This window comes from Ranitomeya variabilis, chromosome 6, assembly GCF_051348905.1.
Source record: "Ranitomeya variabilis isolate aRanVar5 chromosome 6, aRanVar5.hap1, whole genome shotgun sequence".
Lineage (NCBI taxonomy): Eukaryota > Metazoa > Chordata > Amphibia > Anura > Dendrobatidae > Ranitomeya > Ranitomeya variabilis.
In genome coordinates, this window is record NC_135237.1 from 78,897,348 (window position 1) to 78,912,102 (window position 14,755).

At 44.2% G+C, this 14,755-nt stretch overlaps 1 protein-coding gene across 3 annotated transcripts in view; it reads left to right on the forward strand.

Annotated features, from left to right (window-relative positions):
• Window positions 1–14,755, forward strand: part of PLCD1 (phospholipase C delta 1) — a 146,578-nt gene that overhangs the window by 72,453 nt on the left and 59,370 nt on the right. Inside the window, exon 1 of one of the 3 annotated variants that reach the window (XM_077268705.1) lies at window positions 2,884–2,979. The exons of 1 other annotated variant lie outside the window; for it this stretch is intronic. In XM_077268705.1, the coding sequence (XP_077124820.1) occupies window positions 2,964–2,979 (16 nt within the window). In that variant the 5' untranslated portion in view covers window positions 2,884–2,963. Of the gene's footprint in view, window positions 1–2,883; window positions 2,980–3,364; window positions 3,633–14,755 lie in introns of those variants that run through there. One more of the 3 variants, XM_077268706.1, reaches the window with a different exon arrangement.

Consider the following 14,755-nt stretch of genomic DNA (forward strand, 5'->3'; position numbering starts at 1 on the left):
TATGGGTGGTATTCTGCTCCCTCTAGTTTTTAGAATTGTTGTATATGTTTTTTATTGTATTTTTTGTGTCAGATTGGATTGGTGTTCCTAATAAAATTATTTATATTTTGAACATTATTGAGTTTTGGATTATTTATTTTCAGTATATTTATTTATATGTTTTTTTCAAGTAGTTTCTTTCTCATCAATATTGGACATGCCCTGCAATTTTGCACAGATCGCTCAGTCCTCAAAAATTGACTTTCATGTGAACAGCACCATAGCACTTATACCTATAGCAGGTTATCGGTGAAAAAAAACAAAAACGGATAGAACTATTATGTGAGAAATTGATGAGTGAATGAGAATTTACAAAAACAAAAAAAACTGTGAACATGTTTTTCACCAAAATGTGTATATGTATGTGTTACGTGTGTATTACTGTATGTTTACGTCCATAATGTGTAAATGCGTGTGTGTAGTGAATTAGCATGGGCATATTATATATACAGTGACATGTAAAACTTTGGGCACCCCTGGTCAAAATTACTGTTATTGTGAACAGTTAAACAAGTTGAAGACGATCTCTAAAAGGTCAAAAGTTAAAGATGCCACATTTCCTTTGTCTTTTAGGCAAAAAACTTGCCATCTTTTAAATTTTAAAAATCACAAAAAGGAAAATACACCAATGCAAAAGTTTGGGCACCCTGCATGGTCAGTACCTAGTAGCATCCTGTTTTGAAATTATCACAGCTTGTAAACGCTTTTTGTAGCCAGACAAGAGTCTTTCATTTCTGGTTTGAGTTATTTTCACCCATTCTTCCAGTTCTGTGAGATTCCTGGGTCATCTTGCTTCCTCTGCTATTTTGAGGTCTAGCCACATATTTTCAATGATGTTCAGATCAGGGGACTGTGAGGGCCATTGTAAAACCTTGATTAGGATCATTATCCATTTGTAGAAGCCATCCTATTTTCAACTTCAGCTTTTTTACAGATGGTGTTTGCTATGTTGCATCAAGAATTTGTTGAAATTACATTGAATCCATTCTTCATTCTACCCATGAAAAGTTCTCTGTGCCATTGGCTGCAACACAACCGCACAGCATGATTAATCCACCTCTATGCTTAATGGTTGGCAAGACGTTCTTTTCTTGAAATTCTGTGTCATTTTCCTCCACACATCTTCTATCATTGTGACCAAAGAGTTCTATTTTAACCTCATCGGTCCACAGGACTTGTTTCCAAAATGCATCAGGCTTGTTTAGATGTTCTTTTGCATACTTCTGATGCTGAATTTTATGATGACGTTTTCTTCTAAGGCTAGGTTCACATTGCGTTAGTGGGTGATCGCTAACAGACAGCGTTGCACGGCGAAAATGTCGCAATTAACGCCGTGCAACGGGTCCGTTAGCGCACCCATTGACAGCAATGTAAATTTCGCCTGCAGCGCATCGCTAGCGCGTGCCTTTTTCGGCTCGCGCTAGCGATGTGCCGTTCTTTTGTAGTGCGCCTCGGACGCTGCTTGCAGCGTCCGCGGCGCGCCCAAGGTCCGTTCCCCGCTCTCGCAGATCAGGGATCTGCGAGAGCGGGGACGTTAGCGCGACCCCTACAAAAACATTGCGTTAGCGCAATCTGCTAGCGCTAAACGGATTGCCCTAACGCAATGTGAACCTAGCCTAATGAATCTCCCATGAAAGCCATATTTCTGCAGCTGTCTATGAACAGTAGAACAATGTACTACAACTATAGAGCCTGCTAAATATTTCTGAAGGTCTTTTTCAGTCAAATGGGGATTCAGATTTGCATCTCTAGCAATCCTACGAGCAGCTCTCACTGAAATTTTGCTTGGTCTTCCAGACCTTAGCTTGACCTCCACTGTTCCTGTTAATTGCCGTTTCTTAATTACATTTCGAATTGAGGAAAGGACAACTTGAAAATGCTTTGCTAGCTTCTTACAGCCTTCTCCTGCTTTGTGGGCCTCCACCGTTTTCATTTTTAGAGTGCTAGGCAGCTGCTTAGAAGACCTCACGGCTGCTGTTTTTTTGGCACAAGGTTAGAGGAGGCTGGCCTTTCCTAACGATGCTAGTGAACAAGCCATAACCCTAAAAGGCTAATTAAGGTCTGAAACCTTGGTCAAAGTTATCTGAGCACCCAAATCTCCAAGGGTGTCCAAACTTTTGCACTGGCCCATTTTCCTTTTTCTAATTTATTTAAATCTAAAAGGTAACTATATATTTTGTTGTCCTAAAATACAAAGTAAAAGTGTCATCTTTAACTTTAGCTCATTTAGAGATCATTTCATCTTCAATTTGCTAAACTGTTCACAATAACAGTAATTTTGGCCAGGGGTGCAAAAAACATTTACATGCTACTGTAGATACACGTGTGTGTGCACTGGTGGGCACAGACAGAAAAGGGCCCCCGTGCAAGAACAAAACATGGTCTCTTTGCAGCCCAAAAGCTCCTAAAAATGCAAAATAGCACCTGCTTTGCAGGTATAAATGGACCCCCTTACCTCTTGGGCACCAATGATATGTCCACCCATGTCTGTCTGAATATGTATGTAATGTACAGTGTATGTGCATGAGTATACGCAGATGGGTCATGATGGTGAAATGGGATTTACTGATGACAGTGCCGTGCTGCTGAGCAGCCATCAATCACATGGAGGTGGCGCATGGGTGCAAGAGAATAGTCAGACGGGTGTGTTTCATGGTCCATATAGGGTCTGCAATGCCTGTGGGGGTCTCCAGACTGAAACTTACAAGCCTCATAGGGGTCTGTGAGAAGAAGTTCAGCTTGGGAGCCCCAAGTCAGTCTGGCGGCGGCTGCGATATGTCCGTCTGAGCTCGGCCCAAATTTCCCCTTCGCACTGTACGGGGTGGAATCTGCGCTCACATCGGCAGCAGAAACCGGTACGTGGCGGATTTCACCCTCACACCTTCACCTGCTGACGTCGGCCGTGGGATGTAGGATTCCTGCTAATGTCACGCACAGCCGGTAGGACAAGGCCAGGGACAGGTTTCTACGGGGAGGAATTTGCTACAATTCATTAAAAAAAAAAAAAATCCACTTATTTGAGTTTTAAGTGTTTTTCTGATGAGGTTTTGAAACGTCTTTGTGGCAGATTCCTCACAGAACTCACTATGTATGTATATATCTATACCTGGATAATTTACTTCAGTGATGAACTGTGCATGTAATCTAGAGTACTGTGACTAATTACAGATGTCATTGTATAGAAGGGACCTGCCACACAGACATCTGAGCTGTTGCTATGGGCGACCTCTGGGTGGCACCGGAGGGTCTCTGCCCCATATACGTGACCTGCTGCCACCAGTCCCCCCGTGTCCCCGCCGGCCCCAGAGCCAGTTTTCCTGTTTTTCTCTCCATTTTCTTCCTTCTCCGGCTGCCCCCTCCCCGTCCCCTCCTCCCGCCGTCCCGGCGCACACCCTCCCGCCTCCTCCTCCGTGGACTCTCGTCTCCCCGTAGGCTTCTTGTAGTAGTCCGTTTTGGGGTGACAGGCGGGGGAGCTGATGCCGCGGGGTCCAGCATGCAGTGTGTCGGGAGGAGACCCCCGCGGACCAAGTCCCAGGAGCAGATCCTGGAGGAGACCAGCCGCAGAGTGACCCAGATGAACAGCCGCCGGCTGGGTAGGACCCTGCTGCAGGGATCATTATTCTGTCACTGTCTTATTATTGTGGACACTTGGGCTCAGTATTGCGCTCATGTGGGTGGAATTACACGGAGCGGCTCCCACCGGCGTTTCTTAGGAGTCCCTGCTGCTTTCACACTTGGTCTCCTACCTGTGACTCTCCAGAAGTTCTGAAACTACAACTCCCAGCAGGCTCTGGCAGTGATAAGCTGAGAGGGCATGCTGGGAGTTGTAGTTCCTTTTCATGTTGCATTGCCTGTCTCTAGTTTGTGGTGTGTGGATTGGTCACCTGTACACTATGTACCTGTAGGTTCTATTCTGTGTGTTGTACACATGGTGGTGGTGGGAGAGCGTGGCACCTGCCCACCTGCCTCATGTAATGGGGTCACACGACCTCTTAGGTTCACCTGGAGGTTTTTAAGACAATTCTAAGGGTATGTGCACACGCTGCGGATTTTGCTGCGGATCCGCAGCAGTTTTCCCTAAGTTTACAGTACCATGTAAACCTATGGGGAAAAAAAACCCACTGTGCACATGCTGCGGAAAAATCCACGCGGAAACGCAGCAGATTATTTTCCGCAGCATGTCAATTCTTTGTGCGGATTTCGCAGCGGTTTTACACCTGCACCAATAGGAAACTGCAGTTGTAAAACCGCAGTGGAATCCGCAGAAGAAACCGCTATAAAATCCGCAGTGAAAACCGCAGCGTGTGCACATACCCTAAAAGCTCCGAAATCCCCTACTGATTTGAATGGAAAATCCCTTTTACTGTTCCTATTATTATTTATTTTTTTGATAGTTTTATATCCAGCGAGGTGTTGCAAGCCTCTCCATGGAATAATCGATGCGACATGTCACTTCTTGAGGTGGATTCCTGACAGAATTTGCTCGAAACTTGACACTGTCACGTCAAAAGGCTGCAAAACACCATGTGGAAAAAGAAAAGCCGGTGCTCCCCACCCCCCAAAGAAGCCGCGCTTCCTAAAACTGATTCTGCTAGAAAAACTCAGATTTTTTTTGGCCTCCAAGAAACTGTGTGTGACCTTCCCTACTTGGGTGCAATAAAGGGGCTGTCGGATCAAATATTGATGACCTGTTCATAAGAAGGTCATCAATATCAGATCAGTGGTGGTCCAACAATCAGCTGTTATGTGCTCTGGTGGCTGCTGGCTGTAGCAGACACTGCGGGGTCCTGCACACCGCACCTCGGCCTGTGCTCACAGCTGTTCTGCAGCACTCGGCAGCGCCCACTACACACTGACCGGAGCTGCTTTTTGCAGATCCATTCAACCTTCAAAGCAAGTTACAATTAGTCGGTTTTGTATCTTCAGAATTGAAGACTTGTCTGATGAAGAGGTCATCAATATTGTATGACCAGATAGCCCCTCTAAATGGGTTTTCTATTTCTGGACAACTACTTGTTAAAGAAACCCAAAGTTAATTTCCTCCTGGCAGCGGGGCTCTATGTGTGGGCACCGGGCAGGTTCAGAACGGTGTTATCCTACAGGCTAACCCCATATCTGCAGGTTAATAGCGTTATTTTTCACATGGCTGGTTCCCTTTAGCCGCTAAAGTGCTCAATATAAAGGAGTAAAAACACTCCTCCTTGATCCGGCACTGTTAGATTGATGTCAGCGCTATGTCTCCTAGTGGTCACGGGACATTGTGACCACTGCAGCCAGTCAGCGGTCACTGATCAGCTGCAGCCTTTCAGTATTCTGGATGGATTAGTGGGAGAGGAATGATTTAGCCCCCTCGGGCACGATACCAGGGTGCAGCTGCTCCTTTTCTGGCCTGCATGCACTGGGTACTATCACAAATACTGCTCCTTTACCCCAAAGATCTCCCTTCTCCTGGACTCCATGATAATTATTCCTAGTCCTATATCGTCCGCAGCCGGCCCATTAATGCTGCTGACAAAACTGATCCTGAGCCCTTGTATGAGTAATCCATGCCCATAGTAAGTAATGGTCACTGGTATGTCCTCCCTCACTCAGTTACATGTGCCCATTGTAGTCTATGGGGCTTTTCACATGTACATTTATTTATAGAATAATTATTGCTGCAAAAAAAATATTCTGAGACTTTTTATTTATTTTTTGCACACTGATTTTAAAAATAGATGAAAGTGACTTCAGCGTACTGATGAAAAATTTTTTTTTTTACATGCAAAATAAAAAAAAAATAAATGGATGTGTGAATTTGGCCTTACTGAGGTAAATCTTTCTCCATGTGTCAGACCCTTTCATTGGTGATTTCTCCCATCTTTATCGTCTCTTCCATTATACCAGATAACATGGTAGAACGGAGTGATGACCACACACTGATGTTCATTCTGACTGATACTGGCCATCATTATTATTTACTGGTTGTTGAGGATGGAGCTAGTTGTGTTTTATACTCATGTCGCGGGTAACGGGATATGAGGGACATTACCTGCTTATGACCTGATGCACGGGATCGTGTTATACTGATCCGCTAGACGTCTCGCTTGTGGTCCTTGGTGGGACCATACTCTACCTCCATATGCCTTAGGCTACGTTCACATTTGCGTTGTGCGCCGCAGCGTCGGCGCCGCAGCGCACAACGCAAACAAAAACGCAGCAAAACGCATGCACAACGCTGCGTTTTGCGCCGCATGCGTCCTTTTTTTAATTGATTTTGGACGCAGCAAAAATGCAACTTGCTGCGTCCTCTGCGCCCGGACGCGGGCGCCGCAGCGACGCATGCGGCGCAAAACGCAAGTGCGACGCATGTCCATGCGCCCCCATGTTAAATATAGGGGCGCATGACGCATGCGGCGCCCGCCGCTAATGTGAACGTAGCCTTTCATTTTAGGCTATGTTCAGACGGAGATTTTTGGAGCAGGTCTGCTTCAAAATTTGCCATAAAAATCTAATAAAACATTTGAAAGTCTCTTCATTTCATCCCACTTTGCTGTTCTTTTGAAGTTTTTTTTCCTCTTCAGAATCTGAAAAACACCTGGTGGGAAAACCACAAAACCCATCTTCTTTGAGGTGGGTTTCTCCCGGAATCTGCTGCAAACTTATTACGTTCGTTTCAGGAAAATAAAAACTTAACTCTGAACAAAGCATCCTAGAGTTTAGTTTTTTTCCCCTTCATAGATTGATCAGGAAGAGGGATGCTCCTGTGTTTTTGTTTTTTTTCTGTAACGGCTTTCGATCTTGAGCCATGGCGACTTGATGAATGAACGCTCTGTAGAGAGATCTTGGGCGAGTCTAGATGGGTCCACCAGGGTCTTCTCCACCAGTATGTTGTTAGCATCAAGCCATGATAATTTTACAACCTAACTGGCGCGGTGCGTCGTGTACCCTGAAATGACAAATATTTACATACATTGTATTGTAAATCGGGGATTTTGGGACACAATTAGCCAAGATCTCCTTTTTGTTGTTGAAATTTCTATGACTTTTAGGCTAGGGGCATATGATTTGTGCCCATATGCTCAGGAGGTATGTTCTTGACCGTGGCCATAGTTAGGGTGGATGTCTCCATATCTGTCCACCATAGGGAACACATGGTATACGTTTTTTGCAGTGGCCTTCTGCAGACATACTGGCCAGACGGAGGCTGAAAAAAACACACATTTGGCCTCTGGTGAATGGAAGCCTATGGGAACGTTGAAATATACGTTGGGATCAGGGCTGGAGTGGCCATCTGGCAAATGCCAGAAGGGCCTGTCTGGTCATGGGCTGCCTTGTCTGCTACGTTTTTCACAGAATCTGTGTTCTCAAGACACCCATACTATTAAGAGTTGTGATGGAGCACAAAGTCGCTGACTCCATCACTTACTCCAGCAGGCCACGGGTATCATTAGAAATTGGTCTTGTAGAAGATCTTGCTTTCCTCCATCCAGGGTAATATTAGTAATATATCCCATCTGGTTCATGGGGACGGGGACAACATGGGCCTGTGTGATTTCAAATGCCAGGACTGAATTTCAGCCCCAGTTCGTACCTGGCTGGGATAAATTCCCACTTACCTTTGTGAATTCTCATATTGTGCAACCTTTATGGCCATAGGCATTTGTAAGTATTAGGGACTTACTAAATAATAAATGAAGGGTTGTGTTGGCAAATTCTCATCCTGAGGCTTCAGATTTCCAGGCAAACACCTAAGCCGGGTTATTTCTGGATCCCACGGCTCTGAGCGTCTGTTCCTGCTTCCCTAAAAAATTATAGGGTGACTGTAGAGAGGAGATCCAGACTGGGGTCTCACTACAGCGATGCCTGATTATCCCACCGGAGTGACTTGTCTCATCCCAGAACTGATATTGTGGTCATACACACTAGAGGGACTCCGGGGGAGCCTGCCCATTGTCCGTATGTGTATGTAGGAGACGCTTCTTTTAAGTTGTGTTGGTCCTTTCGCTGTTAATGATGATGAGCTGCCATCATAAGTTTCTAGCAGCAGCTTATTCCTCTCTTTCTGTTGTAAATACATACTAGTCTTCTAGACTGAAGGCGGACTTAAAGGGAGTCTGTCAGCAGGTTTTTCTGCTATGTAATCTGAGAGCTGCATAATGTAGGGCAAAAGGCCTTGATTCCAGGGATGTGTCACATATTAGGTTGCATGCTGTAGATTCAAAACAATCAGTGTTTTAACAGCAGGAGATTATCACTAGTGTACTAGGTCTCATGTGCAGGCCAGTCCAGCTAATGTGCAACCCCGCCCCCAGCACTGGTTGGCACCTGGCTGGCAGTGTGTATAGTGTACACAGGAAGCTGCCAATCAGTGGTGTGGGGTTAGAGCTCACTGACACAAATGTGTAAGGGTATGTGTCCACGTTCAGGAAACGCTGCGTTTTTGACGCAGCGCTGAGCCGCAGCGTCCAAAACGCAGCGTCCAGATGTTACAGCATAGTGGAGGGGATTTAATGAAATCCCGTCTCCACTGTGCATTAAAAAACGCATGCGTTTTTTCCCGCAAAAACGCACATGCGTTGCGTTTTTTCAGAACGCAGCATGTTGCTACAATGAGCAAAACACGCAGGAACACCGCAGGTGACCTGACAGTGACCTCAGGTGCATTTTTGGTCAGGATTTTACCTGCATAAAATCCTGACCAAAGCCTGAAGCAAACCTGAACGTGGACACATACCCTGACTCGGACAAGTGTTTTTCTATGGGGCAGTGCAGATCTGCAATTTTTTTTATATATATTTTTTTTTTCATGCCGATTTGGAATGAGAAAAAAAATCACAGCCGGTTGTGAGTGGCACTGCAAATCGAAGCATGTGCGCTCATTCCAGCCTACAGGTGCGTGTAAAGCATCGGACTGCACTCAGATGTCATCCAAGTGCAGTCTGGTTTACGCGGACATAGACACTGGATGAATTAAGTTCTCTGTCTTCACAACTGTGCTGTGATTCTCTCAAGCAAAAGAATCGGATCGCAGTAAGCTGACAGTAAGCTGATCTGATCGTCAGTAGCACAGTTAATCCAAGAATCATCGCTCGTATGATCCCGGCCTTATGCACAGCTCCACATTCTGAGCACTGCTACATCTATAGCAGAGAAAACAGGGATTCTATCAAACCTGCAGCAAGCAGCCCAGTAAGTGACATATCAATGGAATTGGGGTCTCTCTTCTGACAGCTTTCCTTTCAGAAAAAAGATAATCATCTGGACCCCATTAGTCAAAACTTCTTGCATATGACCTCTTACATTTTAACCCCTTAACGACCAATGGCGGATCGGTCCGTCATTGAACGCATTCCCCCTGCTTGGTTCTGGCTCCGGCGATGAACTGGTACATGACAGCTGACCTGATCAGCTGACATGTGCCGCTAACAGCCGCGGGAGGAATCGCAATCCACACGCGGCTGTTAACCCGTTAAATGCTGCTGTCAAATGCTGACAGCAGCATTTAACATGCCTTCCCAGCAATCGTGCTGGAAATGTGCCCATTAGTGACCCCTGTCATGTGATTGTGGATCACCGATGGGTTGGCATGACAACCCGAGGTCTCCTAGACACCTCTATGGTTGTCACCGCCGAGTTGCTATGAGCGCCACCCGGTGGGCGGTGCTCATAGCAAGTGAGGTATTCTGCTACATGCTGGCGATCTGATCATCAACTGTATGTAGCAGAGCCGATCGGTTGTGGCAGCTTCTCGTCTCCCATTAAGACTATTGAAGCATGCCAAAAGTGAAAAAAAATGTTTTTAAAAAAATATAAAAGTTCAAATCACTTCTCATAAAAAAATAAATAAATCAAACTTACACATATTTGGTATCAACGCTTTTAAAATTGCCCAATCTATCAATAAAAAAAAGATTAACCCGATCGCTAAACGGCGTAGCTAGGAAAAAAAAGTCAAAATGCCAGAAATACATTTTTTTTTTTGGTTACCGCGACATTGCATTAAAATGCAATAACGGGCGATCAAAAGAACGTATCTGCACCAAAATGGTAAAATTAAAAATGTCAAAAATAAGCCCTCACCCAACCCCAGATCATGAAAAATAGAAACACTGTGGGTATTGGAAAATGTCGCAACTTTTTTTTTTGTAACAAAGTTTGGAATTTTTCTTCACCACTTTGATAAAAAATAACCTAGACATGTTTGGTTTCTATGAACTCGTAATGACCTGGAGAATCATATTGGCAGGTCAGTTTTAGCATTTAGTGAACCTAGTAAAAAATCAAAACAAAAAACAACTGTGGGATTGCACTTTTTTTTGCAATAGTACCGCACTTTTAATTTTTTTTCCTGTTTTCCAGGACAAGATATGTTATAACCAATGATGTTGTTCAAACGTACAACTCGTCCCGCAAAAAAAACAAGCCCTCACATGGCCATATTGATGGAAAAATAAAAAAGTTATGGCTCTGGGGAGGGGGGCAAAAAATGAAAACGCAAAACGGAAAAAAAGCTCCGGTCATGAAGGGGTTAAAGAGTTAATCCCTTTTTGGACATTTCTGGCATAGATCTAGGAAGAAAAAATAATCCGCAGTTGCTAATCTAGTCTGTTTTAGAGACAGGCAGCACCTGCGCTTGTCATGCATGCCAAACACATAGAGCTGAAAAAATATTCCACTTTTTTTTGAGTGATCAAATCTATAGTTTTCAAACCAATGTAGTCAGAAGAGTAACTGTGTCGGGTCTTGGAACTAGTTAGTGCCGTGTATGTGGCTGGCTCTCCAGACCTGTCGCTTAGATCCTATAATGCCTGCATGCTCCGCCACATATGGAACATTTTTAGAAGGCCTTTTGGCACCATCTCTCCTTTTATTATTTGGTATATTATGGCACATCCAAATACATATTACTGTACAGCATACAACATACAATGTTGTTTTAAGCCAGCCAGTATTTCTCGGTGGCTGGTGATTAAAATCTGCAGATTGTTTTGCCATATAGGGCTGGGGAAATCGCAGATAAATCTGTTAAGGATTTACATTCCAGAGGGTCCTCATATCAGAGTTTTATTTGTGTTTTAACTGTTCACATCCTGTTTGTATTTCCTTATGGAAGGCTTTATTTTCTAATGTACATTTATTTTTGGCTAGGTCCAAAGTTTCTGAAAGGGAAGGAGGTCTCGCCTGAATGGAGGCAAAGCACGGCTATAAGTAAAGCTGATACCAAGGTGTTAGTTTATAGGGCATATTAGTTTATGCAGACGTACATGAAATCAGGGTTGAGCTTAGATGCACGTTCATAAGAGGAGAGCGATGGCCAGCAGACTAAACTATTCCCGCAGATGGGATTGAGCAGGATCAAGCAGCTTGCAGTGAATTGTAATACATGCAAGCTGCAGAGAAACAGGAGGAATATTTTAATTAAAACCAAGATCAGAAATGTTTTAGTCTACAGAATGCATATAAAGCTGTAAAATAAAAAGTGTGTGTAAAGCTGTCCGTAGATGCAGTTCTCAGACCTGTGCTAATTCTTTGCTTTTACCCCATCCTCCACTCCCCGGTGTTTACCTCTGTTGTTTGTGTGAGTATACACTGCTCAAAAAAATAAAGGAACACTTAAACAACAGAATATAACTCCAAGTAAATCAAACTTCTGTGAAATCAAACTGTCCACTTAGGAAGCAACACTGATTGACAATCAATTTCACATGCTGTTGTGCAAATGGAATAGACAACAGATGGAAAATATTGGCAGTTATCAAGACGCACTCAAACAGGAGTGGTTCTGTAGGTGGGGACCACAGACCACATCTCAGTACCAATGCTTTCTGGCTGATGTTTTGGTCACTTTTGAATGTTGGTTGTGCTTTCACACTCGTGATAGCATGAGACGGACTCTACAACCCACACAAGTGGCTCAGGTAGTGCAGCTCATCCAGGATGGCACATCAATGCGAGCTGTTGCAAAAAGGTTTGCTGTGTCCAGAGGCTGGAGGCGCTACCACGAGACAGGCCAGTACACCAGGAGATGTGGAGGGGCTGTAGGAGGGCAACAATCCAGCAGCAGGACCACTACCTCAGCCTTAGTGCAAGGAGGAACAGGAGGAGCACTGCCAGAACCCTGCAAAATTACCTCCAGCAGGCTACATATGTGCATGTGTTTGCACAAACGGTTCGAAACCAACTCCATGAGGATGGTCTGAGTGCCCGACATCCACAGATGGGGGTTGTGTTCACAGCCCAACACCATGCAGGATGCTTGGCATTTGCCATAGAACACCAGGATTGGCAAATTCGCCACTGGTGCCCTGTGCTGCTTTCATCTGTGAAGAGGTTCACACTAAGCACATGTGACAGACGTGACAGAGTCTGGAGACGCCGTGGAGAGCGATCTACTGCCTGCAACATCCTTCAGCATGACCGGTTTGGCAGTGGGTCAGTAATGGTGTGAGGTGGCATTTCTTTGGAGGGCTGCACAGGCCTCCATGTGCTTCCCAGAGGTAGCCTGACTGCCATTAGGTACCGAGATGAGATCCTCAGACCCCTTGTGAGACCATATGCTGGTGCGGTTGGCCCTGGGTTCCTCCTAATGCAGGACAATGCCAGACCCCATGTGGCTGGAGTGTCAGCAGTTCCTGCAAGATGAAGGCATTGAAGCTATGGACTGGCCCACCCGTTCCCCAGAACTGAATCTGATTGAGCACATCTGGGACATCATGTCTTGCTCCATCCACCAATGTCACGTTGCACCACAGACTGTCCAGGAGTTGGCGGATGCTTTAGTCCAGATCTGGGAGAAGATCCCTCAGGAGACCATCCACCGCCGAAAATCATCAGGAGCATGCCCAGGCGTTGTACAGTAGGGAGGTCATACAGACACGTGGAGGCCACACACACTACTGAGCATCTTTTCCTTGTCATGAGGCATTTCCACTGAAGTTTGATCAGCCTGTAATTTGATTTTCCACTTTGATTTTGAGCATCATTCCAAATCCAGACCTCCATGGGATATTCATTTTGATTTACATTGATAATTGTTATGTTTTATTGTTCTGAACACATTCCACTATGCAATGAATACAAATTTGCAACTGGAATATTTCATTCAGAGATATTTAGGATGTGGTATTTGTGTTCCCTTTGTTTTTTTGAGCAGCGTGTTTGTATGTTTGGTATGTTTTTTTTTATCCCTGTTCGTATTAACTTGTTAGTCTGGTTGGTGTATTACGGTATATGACTACTCCCCTCTTCTGTGGGTCGGGGAAAGGTACAAACTGAGGGCGGATTCAGGAGCTAAGGCAAGCTACATGGCCCCGGCTCCTTCATCATTAGAAATAATATGGGGAACATGGTGAGCTAGTGCGCCCCTAGCGTTAGGGATAGTGAAGGAGCCCCGGGTACTAGGACACCCAACAACTGAGTTGTGACAGAAAGAGAGTAATAAATGACAGAACTATAGAAAATATGAGCAGCAAAAAGTTACATTCAATGCCCCATTTTCATTAATTTGATTTTTAGTACTGTTCTTTGTCTGAAGGGTGCTAAAGTGACAATGAATGGAAAATGGGTATGGAAAAGACAGGCACTAATGGGGCAGTGAATGAGACATGGGACATTGAATGCAATGCCTTCTTGCCATGCGTTTACCGCTAAATGTCATCCTGTTCAGTGCTCCCTTCATGGCCTTTGGTCATTCATTGCCTCTTTACTGTCCTTCTGTGAATGCGTGTATCAAATGGGCCCTGAATACAAGGACAATAAAGGGACAAGGACGGCATTAATCCTTGAAGCTTAAAAAAGGAAAATAAATTATAGGAATCTTTTGTAGGTCGGCCATAGCCACCATTTTTTTTTTTTTTTGCACAGGTTTCACAAGGTAAGGGACATATTGGGAGCTTTTTTTTATTTAGGGTTTCCCCAGTGCTAAGAAGGTGGGCACTGACTGATCTATAGGAACCTTGTCACCGGTGAGAGATGTTGCACATTACTGTCACATGTAATTATGTCTCGTCTTCTATTTTTTGCAGTTAGCTCCAGAAATATTTGTACAGTGGCTGAATCTTCATGATTTCAGCTCTGCAGGCCACTATTTTATTTATTTAAAATGAAACAACCGAGATACTATTGAAGTGGAGACTTTCAGGTTTAATTAAAGGGGTTGCACAAAAATATCCTGTGAAACGTTTAGGAATTGCAACCATTTTTCAACAAAGCCTCCTCATTTCCGGGGCTCAAAAGTAATTGGACAAATTAACTTTACCATAAATAAAATGCTAATTTTAACACTTTATAGATAATCCTTTGAAAGCAATGACCGCCTGAAGTCTGAACGCCATGGACCCAGACACTGGGTTTCCTCTCTTGTGATGCTTGCAGGCCTTTACTGCAGCTGATGTTAGTTGTTGCTTGTTTGTGAGTAATGCTGCCTTAAATTGGAACCATCATTTTAATTTTTATTTCAGAAATCAATAGTACTTCAGAAAATAATCAATTTTGTCATATATCTTATCAGAAAATTTGCTTTTCTCTGGCAAAATTGATCAGTCAGTCATTATCAAAATTCTGAGGTAAAATCTGTACTCGGTGAAGACAAACTACTGTTGATTTATTTAAAAAAAATTAAAGCAACTGTTACACTTTAAGTTTTATCCTAAGCATGTGAAATGCTGCTCGATGGGGTTGAGATCTGGTGACTGACTCGGCCATTGCATAATATTCCACTTCTTTGCCTTAAAAA